General features: G+C 45.0%; 1 protein-coding gene across 1 annotated transcript; it reads right to left on the minus strand.

Moving 5' to 3' along the window:
- Positions 1 to 7157: 7157 nt before the first annotated feature.
- SPOPL (speckle type BTB/POZ protein like) lies at positions 7158 to 22977 on the minus strand. The gene is made up of 10 exons (XM_075284555.1): positions 22643 to 22977; positions 18040 to 18161; positions 17376 to 17527; positions 14842 to 14969; positions 12787 to 12964; positions 12644 to 12699; positions 11049 to 11171; positions 10628 to 10770; positions 9869 to 9922; positions 7158 to 9005 (listed from the first exon to the last, which is right to left on the minus strand). Exons 1-10 carry the CDS (start codon positions 22718 to 22720, stop codon positions 8861 to 8863), a joined length of 1179 nt encoding a protein of 392 aa, XP_075140656.1. The 5' UTR covers positions 22721 to 22977; the 3' UTR covers positions 7158 to 8860.
- Positions 22978 to 24964: the final 1987 nt, after the last annotated feature.

A 24964-nucleotide genomic window follows, 5' to 3' on the forward strand; every position in this document is an offset into this window, starting at 1 on the left:
CTGGACCCAAACGTTGGTATGAACCTACACACCTACATAAGGGACTAGCCTAAAGGCACGGTTCAACAGCCCAGGACTGGTGGTAGGAATGTTCTGGTGTCATTCTCATAGTCCAGTTTTGGTGCAATTTTTTATTTTTAATTAAAAAATAAAATAAAATAAAAATGTCCTCTCCTCCTGAATCCCATCCAGCCATCTTTGTGTCTTTCTCGGAGCTCTCCTTACTCTCAGAGATCATCAGTATAAGTTTCAGGCTTCCATCCAAATCCATCCTCGCCGCAGTAACACAACCATTGTTTCCTACCCACAGTGCGGCAAACACACTTACCCAAGTCTTAATCCTATAATTATGTATCCTACCGGGCTGTGCGGAGAACACTTTAGCGAGCGCATCAATATCACAGACAATGTGCAAGTGTCCTATTAATATTCTGATTCGGTTACAGGAGGAAAGGTCTACAAACCCGATGCAGCTCTCCAGCGCGGCCCCGCCACTTCTCCCGGGGTCAGCTCCACTTCAAAAACTTCAATTAAATCTCTCAAATTAACAATTTCAGACACACTTTAGCAAAAGGTTGTTTGGTTTGCAGAAGTCTCATTTCTATGAGGTTAGGTTACTAAGGGGGAGAGCACGACCCTTGGTCTGGAATTTATTATTTCACGCCAATGCTAAAAACTTGGGTCACGAGCGTGGCAAAGGGGAGTGTCTAAGCAATGGGCTAAACCTAAATGAAGACAATGTATAACTATGTGGCAAAATAGGGCATGGACCATGGGCACCAAAATACACCATCACCACCATCCAAGAGATTAATATTAACCACTAATGAACTTTGGCCCCTAGTAGACACCCATCTACCAGGGCTTCATCGACTTCAAGACCATGGATGGGCGGACAAGTTCAATTCTAACATAGCGCTCACTTCTATGCTCCATTATTCCATCATTTCTTGGGTCTCTACTTCCCGGTTGCTCTTGGCACACAAGAATTGACCACTCTTGCAACGTTGATGACACTTCAACCAGTCAATGGCCGACTTACCTATCACATGTATGACTTCGTAGTTAGCAAGTGTTAAAGGGGTTCTACAATGGGGGCAAAAATTTTCTCGACTTGATGTAAGTTGGTACTTCCCGTTTGGTCTCAAAACACAGGAAATGCCCTCTCAGTCAATCACTGGCTGCTGTGGTGACATCTCAAGCAGTGATTGGCTGAATAGCATCAACAGGAAGTAGAAATTGGACAAGAACCTGCACATGGTAGGATCGGGACCAGCAGAGGACTGTTGAGTTTACCTTATTTTTTGAGCGTTGGTTAAATAAAAACCGTTTTTCCAACATGGTAGCCTGGTGTAGCTATGGTCTTCCCAGTCATCCTCAAACCATCAGCCAAGAGTCCTAATAAGTTGAATATTCTTGTCTCACGTAACAACGAACCCTCCCTCGCAAAACGGAGTTGTCACCTCTCGGACGATCCCGGAATCCGGCGTCCACCTCTTTGTACGACGCTGAACCATGGAACAATAGATCATTCAGACCTTGCAAAAATGTGTGACAATGTTAATTAACACTTAGAAGGTTTCAATTATCTGCTGACAGCCTCCTAAAAGCCGCCGCTCCTCATTGCTGGTGGTAAACACGTCCCGTAATATCTCAGGCTAAGGAAATCTCATTTGTTTTTAAATTAAAAAAAGGGAGATAATATGGAAGGGAAAATGAAGAGTCACTGTAGTGCCACAAAGGGTCACCTTTAAGGATGGGAGAAACAATGCTGCTGACCTCCGGGAAGACGTAGGAGACCAGAAAAATATAAAGCGGATTAAAAATAAAAAATTCTAAGAGTGACCAATACTGGAGCGATGCCATCGGCTGTGGGACAGGATACAAATCACTGCAGGAGGTTGCACTAGTCGGATACTCCGTAAATTCAGTTCTTTCCTAATTTCCTTTAATAGCACAGCATGCAGCATTATTCTCAAATGACAATTGCAAAAAAAGACCCCACTAAACTGTAACAGGGTCCACCGCGATAGAAATCATTTATGGATTTCACTCACTTAAGATCGTTATCACGACTTCTTTCTATTTCATCCCCTAGAATAGCACAGCATGCAGCATTATTGGTTATCAAACCTCAAGAGATCTCAATGGGCCTCCAATAAAAGTTAATAGTTCATTTTTGGGTACCCATTACCGAACTGGCCACTCTATAACCTAGCGCCCTATTCTCCCCCAGTGTTTCAAGTAACCAGCCTAAAGTACTTTAGTACAACGTCAGCTAACAGAGTTTTTTTTTTTTTTAGTTGATCTGAGACCCAAAACAGAAGCTAATTCAGTGGATTTTAGGATTTTGAGAAACGTGGCAGATTTCGTCAAAAACATTGTCCATAGGTTGCGACTGGGACTGCAGCTCAGCTCTGTTTAGCCAAGACGGGTGCTGTTTTTGAAAAGATATAGTTTTTGAATCTGGGACAGCACCTTTAACCAGGGCTTTAAAGGCAAGGACAAATAAGTTTTTGAATTAATACATCCTTATGTGCCATAGCATTTCAAGCGGAACTTTCCTTGAAACCTTGTACAGGATGTTGGCACCATCAGACAAAAGTTCTAGCATCCGCTAGACTTTTTGCATGACAATTCACATCTCCCCCACCCCCCAAAATCCCATCCAGTCCCCTTTGACATCCCTGTGGGAACCCTATAGAAGTATGACATCTATATAGAGAAGACAACCAAAACGGACAGAGTCCTGATCAAGGTCTTGAAGACAGCACCTGCTAAGCCATCTTAGGCCGGGGCCCCAAGGGACGAAAACGCCACGATTTTCCCGCAGCAGAAGCGCTGCGGGGAAAAACCACGGCATTTTACAGTGCAAGCAAAGGGGGATGGGATTCATGCAAATCCCATGCCCACTTTGCGGGAGAAATCGCAGCGCAGACATGCTGCGATTTGCAAAACTATTGTGGCTTTGCAAATCGCATCATGTCAATTATATCTCCAGAAACGCTGGCGGCTTTGCAGTCGATATAATGGTAAGAGAAAGTCCGCAGAGGAAAACTCTGAACTCTCTCAAAAGCGCTGCAGAAAGAAGCGCAATGCGATCACGCAGCGGTTCTTTCTGTAGTGCTGCGATTACGACCCATGGAGCCTTAGCAAGTTTTTGGGTTAGAGAAGCCTTAAGACTTCTTTTGACTTCATGAACATTCCATAAAAGAATCTTGACGCCGAAAATAATCTACAAGAAAAGCCATTTCCATCAGCCGCTAAAACTGAGCCCCTTCCATTTTAATTACAGCTTTCCGTCTCGATGGCGAGGAATAAACCGCTGTCGACGCGATAAAAGAAAGAAAAGACAGTCCACACAGGTCAAAGGTCAATAAATGATTTTACTTTTTTTTTTTTTTCCAAACAGCCAACATAAGACGTAAAATGTTAGTCTACAAGTCAATAATACGGTAAGTCACAGGCGTCTGTAACGCAGCCGACCTCTACATGACACATTACATACAGCACAGTGTTTTGGTACAAAATGTGGTTTGTTTTTCTTCTTAAACTTGAAAATAACAGACGATGAAAATAGAATTTACCAGATTTCAAGTATTTCAATCCAACCTGAAATAGAATTGTTTTATTCGATGCGTTTATATCGCGCCAGGCTCGGCGCCATCACCAGACAAGGGAACTTCCAAAGCACCTTTACAACAAGGCATTTACGAATTCAATTTGGTCAGGACCAAATAAAATCCAACCCTCCCCCCCAAAAAATAAAAGTTATAAGTCACAACTTAAAAATATCCCCCCCATAAATAAATCAATGAACAGTTTCCTTCAAATGTAACAAATTTGGTTGAGATCTTTAATTTGGAGCCTTTAATGAGCACGGCAATAAAATCGATAGCTCCAAAATGGCGCAGGTAAAGCAAAAGGAATATTAGACCGAATGGAGGAAGGGTCTCGAAACTTTGGGTTAAAGTGAGATGGCCATTCAGGGGTCCAAAATTCTGGGGTTCTCCAGGTCACCCATTGACCATCAGTGGGTGTGACACCCGTGACCGTCACCGATCAGCTCTTTGAAGAGGCTGCAGTGTTCAGATGAGCAACACATACTCTTCACTACTGCCATGCAGTGTGCAGTGGCCGCGCTTGGTATTGCAGCTTGGCTTCAGTCACTTCTCTCTGCAGAAACCACATGGACCCCATTATAGTTTATGGACTCCACCGGTTTCCTTAGGTAACCGCTTTTTTTTTTTTTTTTTTTTTTATGCATCTAGGTTTCAATTTGGAAGGTCTCCAAGCGGACTCACCAAACGGAAACCAAAATGCAGATGTGAACCAGGCCTTAGATGCAAATAAGAAATGTGCTACCAGATTGCCACCGCCTCTTTGATCAGATCTGTGGGGGTTCCACGTGCTGCCCCCCATGCTGATCTGGGTAATTAATAGGTCCTGGAATCCCCCTTTAATATATCTTCAGAGTAGCCTTTTAGAGTCCCAAATCCTCTGCATGGACATGAAGACAACAACCTGCATTCACCACTAGGGGGAGCCTATACTGTAAGCTCCCTCTAGTGGTGACCGTTATATAACGCAATTCTGTTTACAGTCAGTGCAGGGGATTTGGAGCTCTGTATCATATTAAACACCATAAAGATATTTTATGAAGTCACTTAGCACACGAGTTTTGGATTTTCTTAGAATAAAAGTAAAATGAACATAAAGCTATAAAAGGGTTTTCCACCAATGTCAAGGTCACAGTTCAACCTAGAAGCCCTAAATTGGCGCCAGAGTTTTCTGGAGGGGCAATAGAGAACCCCTTTATGTTTATAGTCAGAGATTGTCCCCTGTGCTTCTCCGCCTTTAGTGAGACTACAATACTCAGCATGCCCTGGTCACCACCGAGGATCCATATCTAGTGTAAGCAGATCTAATGATATATAGCATGAGATACAAGGAGAACAGGCTCATGTACTACAATATAATACGTGTTTCGGCAGCTTGTTACTTACAACGTTTTATAAGGTCAACTGGGAAAACGACGACACGTTGCCTGCAAATGGCAGATCTGTAAAACTCGCAAAACAAGGTGTAAAAGCCGCTATTTCCTTTTATCACTTTAGTACAGTTTGCACCCTGGTATCCCCATAGCGGAAGCTTTAGCAGGTTCCATCCACCGCTTTGTGTATACCTTGCATTATAATGTAACTTATACTCCAGTCACATCCAAAGCTGCATTCACTGGCTTCAGTGCATGGTGGGAAAGCTCACTTTAAAAGACCATAGTGATGTGCAATAGTTTTAGGCAAGTGTGGAAGAAATCTTACAAAGTAAGAAAACATCCAGAAAGAGAAGGGTTAATTTAGTTAATTGACAAAAACTAATAAGTGAATGAAAAGAGAAATCTACAGTTTGGAGGAAGAGTCCTGGAAGGGATGATCCGGCCCCCACAGATAGAGCCCTGAGCTCATCATCAGTCTGTCTTGATATCATGACTAGAGAGACGGATTGGAACAAACCTACAAACCTACCACAGAAAATCCAGGCTTGTTCTCCAAGATGGTGGCAGGAACAACCTCCCTCCCCAGATCTGCCAAAAACTGTCCGCAAGTACCGAGAAGAATTGATGGAGGGCAAACTGAATATCGATGGGATTTACGTTTCGCTTAAATTTGTTAATTGACGAAGAAGCCATTAACCCTTCTATTTCTGGAAGTATTCTTACTATTCTGCCAAAGACTTCTGCACAGTACATTTTAAAACACCAATGTCTAATATGGAGTATTCATCTACCACGTCCCTGCAGAAGTATGAATGCAGCTCTGGATAATGATAGGCCAGGCCAATCTAACAAATACAATGTATTCAAAGTAATTTCCCTCCCCCCAGGTGGATGTGGTCATCAGGGGTCCAAGGAATCCGAATGTCATGGCATACCCTGCTCTAGGTCATAACATTTTAATATGTGAACACCCCTTTAAATAAAGTCCCGGCCTCCAACCAAACAGTTTCAGTCTTTTGATAAGGACTTAGTATGGGTCATCAATAGCAGTTTGGGCAGGATTGACAATTGCCACCCCGACCAGTCTGCTGTAACATTCGCCACACATACACAGAGGCAGAAGCTGATGGATCAACCTATTGCCTAGTGGCCGTGCAGGGTTACTGCAGCTCAGCTCTAATCCATTTGAATGAGATCTAAGGTGCAGTAACCCAGCACAGCCACTATACAATGGACTATCCACTATAATGCAATGCACTATACAATGCCCGTTTCCAGCTCTTGGTGTCAACTGCTGATCGGTGGGGGTGCTGGAACCCAACTCAAATCGATCTCCTATTCAAAAGGATAGATCTTAAATATCGAAAGAGGCTGGAAAACTCCTCTAAGAAGGATTCTCCATACACAACATGTCTACTTACTTTCAGAAACCGCTCCACTTTTGCTTACCAGACACTGATATCACATCTGTGGGTCCCATGGCCACTGAAAAGAATGGGAGCAGCACGGCCATGTGACCAACGAACATGAGGTCACTTCCCGGGAACAGGTACTGAAGCCCTTTTTGAAAGAAAGACGACATGTTTTCTAATCCTTATCACCCACTTTAAGGGCACCTCAAATGTAAAGTGACAGCATGTTATAGAGCAGGACGAGCTGAGCAGATTGATATATAATTTAGTGGGGAAAGATTCAGTATATCCCGTCCTTTAACCATTGAAAGCTGTGCACCTTCTACACTGGCAAGCCTAGGAGGCGGAGCTAGAGATAGTTGTCACTGATAGCTCCGCCTCCTGGAGTTAGCAGCAAAGAAAGGGCAGAGATTTTGATAGGTTTATAGGAGAAGATTCAGTATAACCTATATATCGATCCGCTCAGCTCCTCCCGCTCTATAACATGCCGCCGGCAGATTGAACAGAATTTTCCATGTAACACATCCCCTTTAAAAATCACAAATTGTGGAAAAACCCATAAAAGGGCCATAAATCATCCACAATCGCCATAAAACAATTCAGACAACCAAGTAGTCCTCTTAAAATACCGCCCATGTGTAACTAAAGCCTAGAACGTCCTCTACCGTCCAATAACTAAACCCCCCCAAAAAAGTTCATCACGATATTGCACACAGAAAAGAAAACCAGGAATCTTCTAGACAAACTGATAAAACTTCCGTGAACTTTATTTAAAGTGCATAATTAAAAGTTAACCGGCCCGTAGTCATGGTCACATCTGGGGTATCGAAAAAATGTACAGAAAATAACCCCTGAAATGAAGCTGAGACTGTAAACAAGTAATAAAACTAACAGACTATCCCTCAAAGGCAAGGGAATGGGGGAGGGTAAACGGGCCTGCTTATTGCACTTATGGCAACCCAAAGAAATCGTTGTGTCACATTAACCTATCACAAGCGATTCTGTGCACGTTTGCTCTTCTATGATAAGCGGCATTCTCTCATCTTTTTGGGGTAAATGAATGAAAGCTGAGAGAACATGGCTCGCCGCGGAAATACCAGCGAGCCCTCGAAGCCAGTCGATAACCAGCCACATTTTGGATTTCATGGGACGTAGGACATAGAAAAGTTTTAAAACATTTAAAAAAACAAAACGTTTTTATCACTACAAATACAATTTCATACAATGCATTTTTCTCATAAACAGTGCCACCCCTGTCCACAGGCAGAGTCGGGTATTGCAGGTCATTCCAAATTGATTGAATGCTGCAATAGCAGGCAAGGCCAAAAGGGGCACTGTTGCTGGGGAACACTGAGCCTTTTTTCTAAAGCTGGACAATGTCCCCCCCACCACACTCCCCAATTGGCAAGATGCAACATGTTCTATAAGGTCTGTTTCAGATGACAGAGTTCAGTCTATATTAAGTCTAAGGCCACACGTTGCTGTATTTTTGGTGCAGATTTTCTGCTTTTTTTTCCCCCCTTTTGGCCAAAGCCAGGAGTGAAAAATTTACGAGTATAAGTGCTTCCTTTAAGTCTACCATCCCTTTTGGAAAATAAATTAAGAAAAAAAATTTTAAAAGCAGAAAAAATTTGCAAAAAAGTAAAGTTTCAGCAACGTGTGGTCTAAAATGGACAATACCAACCCCAAGATAAGGAGGCTCCCTGCCTCGTCTCCAACAGGGGGTTTATCTGCAAAAATTACATAGGTCAAAAAAGTGCATGGGGTGATGGTCCTCAACCCCAAGAATGGGGGAGCCCAAAGAACAAGGGGCCAATCCACTTGAGTGAAGCCACCAAGCAAGTCTGACTTTTCCATTGGGATCTCCAATCTGGTCGGGGGGGGGGGGGGGGGGGTCACTATCTGCACTTCACGTTGACAATGTGTCTACACTTTAAAAAATTTTTTAGCTTGGTAATGGATGAAATTTATCAAACAAGATATTTTTGGCTAAAAGGTCCACCATCGATAGCCAGGACACAAAAAAATAAAAATTGGCCAAGGTGGATCCTTCCAACAAGTGCTGCCAATATCCTTATACTCATGTGGCGTTCGTGCAATCCCACACAGCCCGGTCACACGACAAGGCACGGTTTGTTACAGAAAAAAATAAAATAAAATTTAATAATATACAACGGAACAACTGGCAAACATGACAAAGCGGGACCAGATTTGATAATTTAAGGCAATTTAGTGAATACGAGAACGACCTGTTGACTTTAAAGCTGTGGATTCGATGAAGGTCTCCATCTGCAAAGCAAACGTTAGATAGGTCCTCAGTCTTGCGTGTGCACAACCGGAGAAAGGGGGGGGACAATAAAATAAAAAGCTGCGGCTTGTGTGGTAGGTAAAACAGTTCGGAACACTGACTGTAAAGTCCTCGATGGGTGGGGCAGAGCGTCGCCGGTGTCTCTTAAGACAGCTTTAGCCGCTTCCTTGGAAATCCAAAAGGCAGACACTGTGCGCATGCGAGTGCTCGGAAGGCTTCTGCTACTAGGTGCGGATGAGATTGGATCATGGATTTCCAGCCGTCCGTCTCCATTACGTCCACTGCTTGACTGGAAAAACCAAGAACAGATGTAAGGAACGCGAAGAAATACAACTGAGACAAAGTTCTCAAAAATCTACAATGTCACTGGAACCGGGTCATGCGGCAGTGCTGCGCGAGGAAAAAGGATCAAGAGGATCGGGGTCAAACCGGCACTGCAGCCAACGTGGCATTCTTAGGATTAATGGGGGATCTTAGCGATCCAACCCCATCTGGTAAGAGCAAAGATGGGAATATCCAAACTAGAAACAATTTCCTAAATTTGTAGGAAAATTAAAAAGTTTTGCAATCAAGATCATTCTGCTTAAAGGGATCCCATCATTAGAAGTCATTTTTTTTGTCCCTAATGTAGGAATAGCCTTTAAGAAAGGCTATTCTTCTCAAACCCTTCTCCGCGCCACTGTTCGGTATATAATCCAGGTTTTCTTTAGTATGCAAATGAGTTCTCTTGCAGCACTGGGGGCGTCCCCAATGCTGCGAGAGAACTCTCCAGTGCCGCCTCCAGAAAGCTGCATGGGCTTGGAGCGGTCAAAGGTCCTCTTTAAGGCTATTCCTACGTGTTAGGGACCAAAAAAAAAAATAAATTTAAAAAAAATAATGACTTAAATGATAGGATCCCTTTAATGGAGTGAATCTACAATACTAGTCACTACCCATGTCAGCAGTGCTGCTACATTTTGGAGGAATTGGTCAGGTTTTTATAATGCCTTTAAAGTACGTGCTTGTAATATCCATTTTTTTCATTGAAAACCGGCACGAACTTTCACCGGCAAATCAGATCTGCTTGTCGCTGCCACTACCACTGACATTACATATTCATATAGGTTTCTGCCCCTACGATATAATATATGGTTGTCTGAGACCAGCCCTTACCTGCCATTCCAGTTTTTGCCGTCCTTGCAACCCAGTTGCCTGAGAACGCTACATCTGAAAAGGGCACAAAAATATTTGTGAAATCCGAACATCAATGGTCGCACAATGTTGCAACTAAAATTGTGGCTTTTCATTCCAAATTGAGGTTCACTGGCCACTGCAGAGGAGGAAGGCGGACGTGAGCAGGACTGAGCTCTTAGCATCTTACGACTTCAGATTTGTTACATAGCAAAAGGGGGCAAAGCAGGGTAGGAAGAGCGTAAAGCTGGAGGGATTCTATCTAGACAGACACGCACACACACATATGTATCCTGTAAGATTAATACAATGTTTCTATTACGGATACGGCACCTGGACTGGCCGCACAAGTAAACTGACTCAGCCTTTATTATGTGTATCCATCATACACGTAATAAAATGATTTGGGACAGCCCCTGAGGAGTTATCACCAGCCTACATGCCATACATTGCGCCCATGAGTGTCAGACGCAAACAGGCAATTACAGGTGAACAATTTCCAACACCATTTTACTTTTGGCAGACCGGATGAGCGTTCCATAGAGCCGGCCGGTTTATGTACAGGGCTGCCGGCCAAATAGGTGCAAAGCCCGGCCTCACGTAACCGACCAATACAATGCGCTGGCCATCCGTCTGCATGGACTGGAAACTTCCGATATCAGCTGCGTTGCGATTGGCTGCCCTGGACATCCAACAAGACCCATAATCCTTTATGATCAGACCCTGGGACATTTCACTTGCCTGTTAATGAAGTCTATTGCTTGTGCTTTCAGCTGCTCTGCGCTGTGCAAATCTGCGAGGATAAGGACATCGGCGACATTCTCCACGGACAGGCTATTGCATAGGGCCTCTTCACATAAGACCTTTAGCCGTTCCAAAGCATACTGACAGATAACGTATAGGTTAGTTTCCAGACTGTGGCCCCATCCCCGGACATTATAGATTATAATTATATCCCATAAGCAGCCACTACTATTTATTGTATCTCTTATAAATGTCGACACATCCTGGAGGTTCTGGGAATAAATGACTGGGGGGGGAGGGGAGAGAAGGAGGGAGCGGCAGCCCCGGCTGTTGTAGAGGATCCTGCACGAAGATGTTCACAGCCAGTTTAGAGAAGGTGTGAATAACGGCAAACACTTTTAATTGGCAAATGACTTACTTTATCCGCTGCTGCCAACAAGTTATCAGCCATCTTCTGTAAATTGGGAGCCCTTCCTGTGTAGATGTAGCCCATCATTTCCTTAAATACTTCAGGTTCCATGTCGTGAATGTCTACTCTGTTCTGTACCAAGAAATAGGACACAAGGTTATATCGTAACAGATGCCATGTATAGGGGAAAGGGCGCATCTGCCATAGGGCCCTGATAGGAGTTCCAAATTCTATAGAGAAATACAAACTGTACGGTGCACCCTCATCACACCCACTACCATAGGCCCATTCCTGGTGCTCCATTGTCCAGTTGGGGTTTCCTTTCAGAGAGTCTCATACGATTGCAGGCCTCAGTGGTTGATGGAGAGGGAATGGCGACGTCACTGGTTCAGGGACCGCTGAGGGCACAGATTGGTCTTTGCAGTCATGTGAGCGACAAGAGGGCAGGACAACAAGCACTGGGAATATGAGAATTTATATAGAGACACCCACACTGCTGAGCCTGCCCTAAACCCAGGACAACCCCCTTTTAAAGATCGCCAGCTCTCAATGTGCCAACAATGCTAGCAAAAAGCTGGTGCTCCAGAAGACGTGGCCACACCCGGGTGCACCAAAAGTCCATCTGCATACAGAATAGAAGTTTGACACATACAAGTACGATGACTATAAGCATGGCTACAACAGCATATAAAGGGTTTAGAAGAGATTCTGATGGCAGAAAAAAAAAAATAAATAAATAAATTCCCTTTAATTCCACAGCTTGACAGAATAAGGTTACAGCTCCGAGGAGACCGGGAAGACTACTTAGAGGACGTGTCACCAATCCTGATGTGTCTATTTTCGTAAATACCTGTCTTTTCCAACTAAATATTCTTAAAGCTGTGCATGGTTACTTTGATTCCTTCTGGAGATGTAGAAATAGTCAAGTGGGCGTTTTCTTAGTCTGACACCATCCCATAGGGGAGGTTGTAATACTGTAAGGACATGCCAACCGGACAAGGCCCAGTTCATTCATGATTAACAGAGGCATGACATGAAAGACGCATCGGCTAATAGAAATTTAGGGGGCCCTCACTTAATAGGAAACAGATTTTCAAAATTTGCGGGAGGGGGTGGGGAGAAGGGAAGAGGAGAAGGGAGAAGAGGAGAAGGGAGAAGAAGAGATGAAAGTGGAAAGGAGAAGGGGGGGGGGGAGGGGAAGTCACCCCTTGGGTTTAGCAGAACCTGATATTTTTCGGAACATTTGTAATAAACCCATCTGGCTCTGAACGTGTGGCTCATCTCTATTCTACGTTTTATTATGATGTGTAGTACAGGACATCTGCAGAAAACAGCCACCACATAAATATCTCCGCCACAGCCCCATAAATACATCACCGTACTGGAACAATAGATGGACAATCCTAGTACACAAACACCTTGCACTATGTAGAAAGTGCAGTAAAAACAACGGCAGAAGCACAGCAGTAAAAAATGCAAGAGGGGGGGGGGGGGGGAGGTGAGGAAGGGGCAAAAAAATAAAATAAGCAAGTGAATTATTGCAGGAAACCCAAACATTGCACTGCTCGTAGGAGACGGATTCATCTCCCCGTGGACATTGATACCTGCTTGCTCTCCTCCATTTCATGTTCGAACATTGCATTGAATACGGGAGATCGGGCTGCAAGAAAAACGAGACACGTAGTCAGGTGGTCGCTCTTCTTGGGAAGCCAAAAACATAGAAGGGTCCGACAGCTCGAGACGTTACCTGCGAGGATGGATTTGTGAGCTTTGAATTCCTGGCCGCACACGTACAGGCTGCAGTCTGTAAACCTGGTGGACTCCCATAGGTAGCTCATGTCCTCTGCCAGGTGGCACTCCGGCACTTTCAGGTTGTTTGTGCTGGCCTGGCCGGATATGTTCACAGAATCCTGAACGACGCTGACCTGAAGGGAAAGACAAGGGACGTCAGGAAGGGGAAAAAAAAAAATAAAAAAAAATTAAGCCTCGTTTTTAAATTAATTGTTAATTTTCCATGTTTTATAAAATTCTATTTTCTGTGCATAGTAGAGGCGGACATCTTGCCTGAGCTTCTCCTCTGCTCTCTTTAACTGCATTTAGTGATCTGCTTTACAGCAATAGTCTGAAGCAGACCCCACTGACGTCTATGGGAGGAGATAGTACTGTGACATCACCCACTGTCAGTAGTAATGGACAGTGGTGTCATCTATAGAGGTGTTATCTTCCATTGTAATACGGTCTGTTGTAAAGTGAAATGACTGCTGCAAAGAAAACCCCTGGAGAATTGGCATGAGTGTCTATTTCATTCATCATACAGACTGTATATGAATAATTCACCAAGAAAACTAGATTTGGGACATGCACAAATTTTATCAGATGCATTGGGAGAAGGGGTGGGCACACACACATGTGCGTACATGCACATATATGCAGACAATGCAGTTCAAATTGCATCACAAAACTGGTGCCTATTATGTTATGAAACTGCAGTGTGTGTGAATGCACTCCAAACAGGTCAGGCCCGCCAAAACAAGGGATTCTCTTTGCAGAAGTCTGTGCCAAATTGAATACTGTGTCCCTTTGGTAGGGGCCCTTTTGACGTCAGGGTTAATTCCATCATCTAAACTTCAGGCAACAGCATGAAATGTAAACTAGGACATGATAGACTAGGACCACATAGGCAAGCTATAGAGGAAACATGGTAGCTCAGTGGTTAGCACTGCAGCACTGGGTTCGAATCCCGCCAGGAACATCTGCAAGGAGTTTGTATGTTCTTCCCATGTCTGATATATATATATATATATATATATACACACACACACACTATAAAAGCGTTACTGTGCCTTTAAGAGCTGTCGTCCACAGTGCACATTAGGTGCCCAGCGCTCTCCATATGTAACGCCGTTCTCACACAATATAATGCACTCGATAAAACCCCACAAATGCCGTGTATTTTTTTTTTGTCTCTTTCTAATGACATTCAACCGATTACCCGAATTACCAATTGGTTGGGCCATTAAGCGGCAAGCGGCAGCACTCAGTTCAGATTGTGCTCGCTCGGAGACCAGACAGTCGCTGCGTCGTCTTTGTCAGCCTCATAATTGTATTCATAACAAATTCATTGTACAGCTCATTTACCTTGTCGAAATGGAAATGGGATGTGCTATATTTGCACCATGTGGTCTCGGGGGCCGTCTATCAATTATTCCCCCGCACACCATAATATCATATAATTAAGTTGCAATCTTGCCAATTTTACACGTTTCGAGGAGATGTAGATCAAAGGAAGTGTATTAGCGGTTAACACATTCGTAAGCCACGAGATCTGCTAATCGGAGAAAGCGGGTGACCGAGTGACGGCGACCGCTCTCCGGATCTGACCTTCTGCACTTCACTGCTTTACAAAACTCACAAATTGCTTTGCTAACAGGCAGAGCTGCGTCTTCGAAGACCTCTACCGGAAGAACGCAACACGCCACTAAGTAATGACCGGCGGACAATGGCGTTTATAGCCGTGACCAACAGAATCAGCATTAACCCCGACAAGTCTGGAGCTCAAGGACTTCATAGAAACTGGTGTATAATCTAGCATAGTAATGTTATACCGCCATATCAGTCTGGACAGTCACTTCCATCTTTCTCTACGTATCCGAGAACATGCATATTTGGATGGGACATCTACACATACACTTCAATAGGGATAAGGGTCCCGCGCCACTTGTCTCCACCATATACACGCACAGAACTTACATTGTGTTATTCCTCATTCGTAACAACTAGGTAACTAAATTCCCCCCCTCACCTCACAAAACAGCGTGAGTTTATCTTCAGGCAGGAGACCATTGGCTTCGTCGAGTAAGAAGTCTCGTCGGATGAATTTCTTGAAGCCCCAGTCTTTTCCTTGGACAAAGCGATAAGCTCGCTGACTCTCTGTGCAACATAATAGAAGACGTCAGGTAAGAGGTGGAACAATTAAGATGTAAAATAAGACATTCAGTAATAGGATGGACGACAAGGTCTTTCCTAAAGACCGGGGAAGTGTGCGGCCCCCTGTAGTCAGCGGGGGTGGGGAGATTATGTGGGAACAGTCAGGAGGGTGGCTGAAAGACAGGGCTGGTCAGGAGCTGCAGAGTTGATGGGCCCTTACATAAGGGATCCCTATGGTTTATAGTGGGGGGAGATCCCTCTCGTTGACATCCAGATATCCCAAAATGGACAGTAACAACCCTTTTACAGTTCTGCAGGCGCCCTGCACGGGGGACACTGTCAACTTGAACAGCAGTAACCCTGGAGCGGTGGGTACTCAAGCCACCATCTTGGTCAGATTCCTTGCCATTCAACCCATCACTACTGACCACAGCACCCAAGTTTTACCAAAAACAAAAAAAAAACAAAAAAAAAAAAAAAAACACACCACAAACCACACCCCATCAATGCACAATTGCTATCACCCCACAGCTGTAACAACCCCAATATAAGAAGAGTACGTTATCTATTCCACACGATAAAAGTCATAAACCTTAAAATTCAGATGGCAGAGTTGACGTTTTTGGACCACATCTCAAAAAAAAAAAAAAAAAAAGTCTTCTGTACTTAATTTCTCGTAAACTACATTGAAATAAAACGTGATAGGTTGTGAGAGCAGGAACGCAGAGGAGGGTCAGAGGTTACCGGGATAAGGCTACAGGGTTAGACTGCACATAAGGCACCCGAGTTATGCGTCAAATTAAAAAAAGGGAAGATTTGGGAGGGTTTTTACAATTTTAGTGCGACTGTTGGGGTGGGGGAGTAAGGGAGGCACATACAGGGGTAGAGTTCTTCTTTATACAATATACAAAAGAGTCACATCCTCTGCAGGAAAAATCTGCTGGGAACATTCCCAGCACTAGGACAGACACTGACTACAAAATATCCAAACCTTCACCAATTCTGCAGATACAGCCGACATGTAATACCAGTATAAAAAAAAGGACTATATAACACAGTAAGTCCAGCACCGAACTGCCACATACTGTCAGAATACAACCGTACTGGCAGCAAACACCACACAATGACTTAAGAGTGCCGGCATACTGTCACTGCATCATCATTAATACCACCATACAGGGCCCATGTAGTGTTGGGCTGTAGAATGCCCAAGTAGACCTGGTACCCCAGTAAGAGATTACAGTAGGAGCTGATCGGCAGGGTCTTCCTGAGCTGATCGGCAGGGTCTTCCTGAGCCGTCTGTGCTATGACGGTATAAAGCCGGGTTCACACTACTTAATTAAAGAGGACATTTCATGTGGTTTGAGACTAGCGGTATTCTATCCAGCTAGAAACTAGATGGCAATGCGAAAACTAACACCACGGATATCCTTCCATTGTTAGAGGTGCGGACCCTACAAGGCTATAGAAGAGTACCACTGGGGGAGGCGAGGACACTAAGCGGTAAGGCCGCCTTTCTGACACTGGGGAGACATCTGTGCCACTCTTGCTTTTTTGGGTCTCCTGCACTAGGGCGCATATTGGCTTTTTAGCGGTATAAAATGCTGCCGATGTGCGAAGACATGAACGTTCCTCTTATGTCCCTTTCTCTCAATAATCACAGGAGGAGACCAAAGGACATTAAGTTCCAGGTACAGACAAAATCGCCGTTGCTGAGTGTCCGGCTGCATTCACCCCAGTGTAGAACATGAGGGACACTTTCGGCCGATGTGCCGACAGAATTTGTCTGGTTTGGACGGCTCTGAGTGCATGTGGTCTAATGTAATGGGGAAAAAAAATGCAAAAAGTGGAAAAACAATATTCTTGCTCATCTGCCTTATGCTCAAGACCCAAAGCCCCCACCAGTGTGAAACTCCAGGGTGGGGGCTATTCTATCCTGGACAGCTCACACTTTGGGGGTCCAGTTGGTTACAGACAAACCAGTGTTTCTACACGCAGTCAGTGTTTCCAAATGTAACAAAGTCACAACAGCGGCTATCCCAGACACATTGTTACATGTATGCATTAACCCTTTCACAACAGTGTCTCCGCACATTCCCATTTACACCAATTGGCTACTTGATGGAGCAAAAGTGGAAACACAGGAGAGCGCCCTCCATCATAACAGACATCATACAACAGCAATGCACAACCTGAACAGGACTTTAACCCTTCGCATGTCTATCTCTGGCACCATCCCCTTCCCTAGTACTCATTCACACCATCTTACAGAATCAGTGAAGAAATTAGGTGGTGATTTCTGGAGCCTCCCTTATGGCCCCCGTCATATACGTCACTGCCAGTGAAAACTCACCGACTTGGGCAGAAGAATGAACAGATCACTAAACCCATCAGTAGGAGAATGCTCACCCATGGCTTTCGTTTCTTCTCGTCTCACATTCAACAGGGAGAACTTAAATTTTGCTCGTACTTCACTTTTTGGACAGCTGACAAGCAGCAGGTATAGGGATAGGTAATCCTTACTCTCATCATCCAGTCCTTTAGGGTTCACTCGCAAGCACCTGGAGGAGAGACAATGTAGAAGGTCATATCCAGAAGCAATGATCTATAGTATGCAGAGCAATCACATCCATAGCCACCTCCATAGGGGGAAAAACGGTGGCTCAGTGGTTAGCACTGTAGCCTTGCAGCGCTGGGTTCGAATCCCGCCAGGAACAACATCTGCAAGGAGTTTGTATGTTCTCCCCATGTTTGCATGGATTGCCTCCCATTCTACAAAGACATACTGAGATTAAAAATGTATATTATGATCCCTATAGGAGGCGCACAATCTACATTTAAAAAAATAAATAAATACCGCCATATAATATCCAGAAACACCAACATACCATATCTAGGAACGGTCACATGCAGAAGCATTGACATTGCTGTTACATAGGTGCATAGCTGTATGGCAGGTACACCCAGACCCAAGGTTATAAATACCACAGGCCAGTGGGGGCGCTGTTCTATACTCTGCATTGTATCCCAGGGTCTAAGCCTCTGACTATCGTACAGCCACCACACCACTTACCATTTCATTTTATCATTTGGCCCCGATGAAAACGTAGAACTTTTTAAAACTTCGCCCATTTCTTCTCGGCAGAAACTGAAGTTACTTATGGTCCACATGTAGGAAAACTTCACTACTTTGACCTGTGCAGAGAATACAAAGCAATGAAATCTCTCATTATACAGTATATCAGGACAGTAACAAGATATTACACCAGTGACAAGTCCTTAGGATTAGCCATCAAGGAATGACTATAGGAGTCCTAACAATGGGCGCAAAGTGAAGACCCCAGTGATGGCTATAGGAGTGTGGCTGAGCCCGGTATTGCAGCCTAGTCACACTGAGCCCCATTCAATACAAAGGACAAAGCTAGAAAACCAGGCATATGGCGCTCCGGAACATCAATAACGCCATTACTCATTTCTGTTCAGAGCCATAGGAGGGCTTAATGTTTGCAGGACAAATTGTAGTTTATAATGGTATCATTTAATATCCATACAATGTACTGGAGAGGGGAAAAAAAATAAATAAATTCAGAATGGGGCGGAATTGGAGCCAATGGGGCATTCACTGTGCAGCCAAAAGGACAAGCCCTCTGTATTCTATAGGATGGTAAGATTTCAGGGACAGCACATTTATTAATCACCCACCATATGGTGATCAGGGTCAGATATACCATTTTGGGGAATGTGTCGCTTTCATCACTTTTTATTTAAATTATTTTTGGCAATTTTTTTTTTTTTTTTATACTTTGGGGCCCATAGTGAAAGGGTTATTTTCGGGTATTACCAATAGGTCTCTGTGGTATAATGCAGCAGAGACCCAACGCCTATGGCGGCAGCTAGGCTCCTGAGTAGCCGCCAGATTTAAACACTCCTGATTTCTGCTGTAATAGTATGGCAAGTGACAGGAAAGGGTTAAAGTGGTTGACCAAAACGTAAGGCTATTGGAGACTGACGACTTTTCCACAGCTTAGACCCCAAAACGATCGGCTGATTCCAATGCCATATACAAGGTCTACAGATGGAAGTAGCTCTACAGTATACAGAGCCAGAATGTGTATACAGAGCCAAAGCAGTGACAGCAGGACACTGCAGCCCCGCTCCCATGCACTGTATACAATTCCACCTGCCGAACCAGCTACTAGGTGTAGAGTTTAGGTGTCCGACCCCACCAAGGCGATACAGAAGACCTACCCTGTGGTGAAGACATCAGTATTAGAGATGAGCTCGCATAGAAATGAATGGACGTAGCCAGCACGTGGGGGGGTTAAGCGGCCGGCCACCGTCAAAGCGGAAGTACCAGGTGCATCCATTCATTTCTATGGAGCGTGCTGTTCGGATTGGCTGATCCGAACAGTACTCACTCATCTCTAATCAGTATCTATTACCCTTGGGGTCAGACCACTCCTTTAAAGTGGTAATACTAAGAGTAGTAAGCACTGCAAAATGCACAATTATTTCCAATATTAAAGGGGAGGTCTCAGACTCTGCTAAGCAGGACCCCCCACCAATTGTTTCAGTTCCCAGATGTGGATCCTCAGGGCTGTTAGGTCGGAGGGTCAGACAAACAGTAAAGCTCCTTAAAATTGTACAGACATCACTAGTGAAGGAATTGCTACAAGAGTAACTATGCAGGAAACAATGTCATTATAGAATATCAACCATTGTATATCTCCACCCCCTGTAACATGAAGTCAGTACCTCCATAACAACCCCCACCCCACCCCCAATCCATTTGAGTAAATAAGGACCAAGCTGCAATACAAACCCCTATAAAGTGTACGGCGCTGGGCTTGGTATACTGCGCACTCTGGGGGAAGAAAAAACAAAAAAAAAACTTTAAACTACATCAAATGGGAAAACCCCTCATTAAAGAATTCAAGTTACTTCCAGAAAGTTAGTGTTATAAAGCGGAGACTCCGAGGGCGAAAATCCCCTCCTAGCTCAGCACCTGTTCACACCAGCCTTTCTAATGAAACCTGTGCAGAGACTTGTAGAGCAGATGTCAGCAGACGGCCGCCCATGACTGCACACGAGGCAATGAACTTCCATGTCCTAAAACTAGAGGTATCTCATGAGTCACACCAGAAATTTGGGTTATCTAGTATATCAGGTCGGCTGCCGGGTTAGCACATTCCAAAATGGCTACTCACCTATGTAGAACAAGAACCCTAAAGTGGTCAAGACACCGCAGCAGGATCTTAGGTGTCCCAGCCTAAAGCCAGCACAAGAAGCAGACAAATGTGGCCGCATCTTCAGAGACCCCCATTGAGTTTAATGAAGTCCACTGAAGGTTTGTAGTTTTTAACCTGAAATTGGTGGCAAAAGACTCCTGCACTGAGGACTCCCCCCCCCCCCCCCCGCCCCCATTGATTTTCAGTGGAGACTCCAACACAGATGGGAACAGAGCCTAAAAATTAGATAAATGAAGTCACTAGAACAAATTGCATCAACCTTGGTCCTGATGACTTGCATATGTCCTATAATGCAATATGGAAGGGGCCGTCAGCGTTAGAGTCCCCCTTTAAGCCATCTTGCCTTCTAAAATTAAACTAGACGAAACCCAGACTTTTTTTTTTTTTTTTGCATATAATATTCCTGAACTATCCACAGTGATCTGGAAGGGGGGGGGGGCTGACATGCCAACACCTGAACCTGCACTAGCCAACTGCTGCTATGGATAGCATCCCCCAGCCCCCCCCACTATACACCTCACAAGCACAAAGCTGCACCCAGTTGGGTCATCAGTAGAGATTTGCAAGTAATATTCAATTGAGTAGGTATTCGATAGAATACTACGCTATTCGAAATACTATATTATATTTCACTACTCGCTCATCTCTAGTCATCAGTAATTAAAAAAAAAAAAAGTCGGAAAACCCCTCTAAGAAAATTGAAGTCCGTTTTCATCTATTTGTGGAATGGAAACAAGAAGTACCGTACATCTCTACTCTCCATTGACAGGGTTTTCCACCAGTCAATAAGCCGTCCTTCCCTTATTGCACACTGTGAGAACTAAGGCACCAAAGCGCCAGAAGAAATATGAAATCAGTCGAGATGCTGTACCCGGATTCCCAAATACATGGCAAGAGTGAAAGCATCAGATAAGAGGTGCCATGTGTGAACAGACCTCAACTGGAGGACCAATATGCTCAGGGGTTACAAGAATCCCAATAGGTTACCACAGCACTTAAATCCATGGCATGGAGGGAGATAGAGCAGGACAGGTGTCATTACCCTGGCATCGGCAAATCATGGGAGGAGGGGGCGTGGGTCCAGATGATATATTTTAATGCGATTATAAAGGGGTGTTCTGGCAATTTTAAGTGAGGCCCCATTTACTAGACAGAGGATGGCCAACAGCTGGGCTGCCCAAAAATCACTAAAACAAGGGCTCCTTGTAACCCGGTATCAATCACCAGCTGGACATGAATGGGCAAGGTCTATTCCACCCTATTAAATCACGACCAGCGCACTATACAATGTATGGGGCTGTGCTTGGTATTCAGGAAAGAGACTGAACATTGCGGCTCCTACAACCAGCTGACCTGCGGAGATTCCTGGGCCCACCAATCACAAACCAATGGATAGGTCATTGTAAGGATTGATCCGCACAAGGGAAAGCAAGAGATTTTTCACAAGTTCCACCAGGGCAAAAACAGGTTGACTATGTGGCAAAATTAATAGGGTAATGGGTCTGGGTTGGCCACATGTCACTTAGCACTGGGTCAGACTTAGCCTTGTGGCCCGACCACCAATGATTAACAGTAAACCCCAACCCTAAGCGCACCCCAGAGCCCCCACCCCATACACTGTGGACCCTTCAGTTATCAGGAACATATGTTTGACACATTCAGGGCTGTGGAGTCCGAGGCCAAACCACCGACTCCCCATAAAGAGCTGACAACCCTACTCAGAAGCAGAGAAGATCCTACAAGTCATTAAAAGGAAATTAAATATACATTCATTACTGTAAAATACAATTAATCATTTTAGTTGGTAACTTTCCCCTCCCTAACCCAAACCAAACAGAGTGCCGCCGCCACAGCCCAGGACATGTTGGCACTTGTAGTCCCACAACTTCTCACCATGAGTTGTTCGTGCTCCCCACCCTACGCGTCGCCTTCCAATTGAAGTGTGCGACTTTATTAACCCTTTGATACACAACACCAATCAGGGAACGACAGTATACCAGTCAGGGAACACTTTGGGTGAACCTGAATTATTTGTAAAGAGACAGGATAGATTTGGGCTGAACTTTAGGATTAGTGAACCTGCTGCTGCCACTTCCTACGGCTTCCTATGAGGGGCGCCATTCCTTCCAGGATCACATCACAGCTGTGGCATATGCCAATGTTACTTTTCAGGCCACATTACACTTCTCCATCCCCCGGAATGGGTATTAGGGCACAGTTTTGGTACCACAGGGCCTTTATTACCTGCACTCCAGGACCTTAGCTGACAGGCCTGGCTGGGACTTGTAGTCCCCCAGCACCAGGCACAGCCCTCACCTGCCCAGTCTTGTTAGGACATATCCTGTCAGTGACAACATTCCTCAGAGATGATGGCCATGTAACAGATGGAACAATGTAGCAGCCATGGAGGGGACGGGGCTTGTTTACCTGGGTGTAACACCAGCTCTCCGCCACCGGTCCACTTGTCACCTCTGCAGGGGAAGAGGGCGAGGATCCTCCTGACATGTTGTCTCCCAGCCAACAAACAGCCTCAACGGAGCAAGATGTCGCTTTTTTGGCTTTTTGTCACTTTTGCACACATAGAGCAGGGTGGGCTGTCACTGCATAGTCCCATGGACGACAGAACCCGAGCCTCAGCGGCCTCCCGTCAGCTCACATGGCCCCGCCGGCCTCATCCTCAGATACTTTGTATCAATGTAAATATGTTACCAATTCTGCCGGTACTGGCACTTCTCAGGGACTCACCGCCCTCACCGCGCATGCTCAGCCAAATCGCGCACAAGCAGGTCAGAGGTATCGTCGCGATATTTAACTGCGCAGGCGCACGTGGCGTCATGAGAGGCGAAGGCTTCAAAAACAGAAGTGAGCATGCGTCAAAGGGCACCGTGAGGAGAGCAGTGCGCATGCGTACTTAGTAGACTTTGTGAGCAGTGGTAGAAGCAATTAAAACATAGAAATATCTGTCAATATTGTAATATTTAGGCTAAAGGCTCACAATGACTGTAACTGACTCCAAGTGTATGACCAACAATAACCGTATCACGTGCTACCGCTTCAATGGTGAAAGGCCAGGACTACGCGGCGACTTTGGCTATGACTAAATGGCTAAAGATGGCCGACTCCCTCACTCATATTAGCCCAATGGAGTTGCATTGTAACCCCGAGGGTGGTACAGTACGACTCCATTCACCAAGGCCAAGTTCAATCTCCATTGAAGGCTCCGACGCAAAAAACGCCAGAAATTGGTGGGCTAATGGAGAACCCCCAGTGATCCCCATTATAGGGAATGGGACCGCCATTGCTTGTGGGTAGCGCTGTTGTAGCGGTGCGGCTCTCCGTTGTTCTGATTCCTGGCGCAAATATGCACCTAGCCTAATATGAGCGAAAAAGTCGCAGGGCGACACAGCCATCTTTAGTCACGTGATTAGAGTCAAGGTCAAAGTCGCCGTCTAGTCCTAGCCTCAAAATCCCCAAAAAATCAAAGGTCTTAGGGCCTCGCGGTGACTTTAGCCATGACTCCTTACTCATGACCAATGATCACCATGTTGTCAAGTGATATCTTTACTAATTTAAGTGAATAGACGTCTTCTACTCGCAAATAAATCAACTACTGATGACATTTTTTTTTTTTTTTTTTTTTTGTGATTTAAGGTCACAGTCGCAGCACCCTGAGGTCAAAATGCAACTCCATTCATTTACAATGGAGATGGAGTCATAGGGCGGCATAATCTATATGCAAATGATTACAGGTGAGGTCTGATCAGACTTTGGGGCCCGCCACAAGAGGGCGTAAAAGTGCTTCCCCTGCCTCCCTATAAAAAAGAATATGAGAGGCTACTTTTGGGTAGTGTACCTCTTGGCTGTACAAAGGACTCAAAGACATTGTGCTCAGTGGAGAGACTTTGAGAGGGGGCGCATGAGTGGACTGAGAGAAGCAGGATAGTTATTTGATGAATTGCTGTCATCATGGCCAGTCAGAACTCGCCGTAGTTATATGAGAGCACACACATGGTGAACAGCACAGCCCAGGCAGATCACTGGTGGACGATCATTTACTCAACCACAAGCATGAGCAGCTCCCACAGTTTCCGTTTCCACCATCCAGATATAGGTGGCGTCTTTATTACACCCCTAGTCTCTGTACAAGACATCCTGAGGCCGCATGTGTTGTCTCTACTCGTATTTTTCAGCAGGATAATGCTTGCCCTCACACACAAGGAATTCATAGGAATTTCTTCATCAGATTACTACACTTCCTAGTCCTACCCAGCCACCAGTCCACCATTTATGGGACCTGCTGAGACCCAGCTTAAAGGGATCCTATCATTAAAATCACATTTTTTTTTCTCGATCATGCGTAGGAATAGCCTTAAGAAAGGCTATTCTACTCCTACCTTTAGATGTCTTCTCCGTGCTGCTGTTCGGTAGAAATCCCGGTTTTCGTGTGTATGCAACTGAGTTATCTCGGAGCACTGGGGGCGTCCCCAATGCTGCGAGAGAACTCTCCAGCGCCGCCTTCATCTTTTTTTAGGAACGGCCTCTCTGCGTGTCTTCTTTCGGACCTGGGTTTAAACTTCCACACATGTGCAGTCGGCTCTGCCATCGGGACTCGGGAAGAGCCGACTGCGCATGCCCACAGGCCACAAGAAAATGGTTGCTTACACCAGCTTACTGTGTAAGCGTCCACAAGAAAATGGCCGCTTATGCAGCTTACTGTATAAGCGGCCATTTTCTTGCGGCTGCGGGCAG

This window comes from Leptodactylus fuscus, chromosome 8 (genome assembly GCF_031893055.1).
Source record: "Leptodactylus fuscus isolate aLepFus1 chromosome 8, aLepFus1.hap2, whole genome shotgun sequence".
Classification (NCBI taxonomy): Eukaryota; Metazoa; Chordata; class Amphibia; order Anura; family Leptodactylidae; genus Leptodactylus; species Leptodactylus fuscus.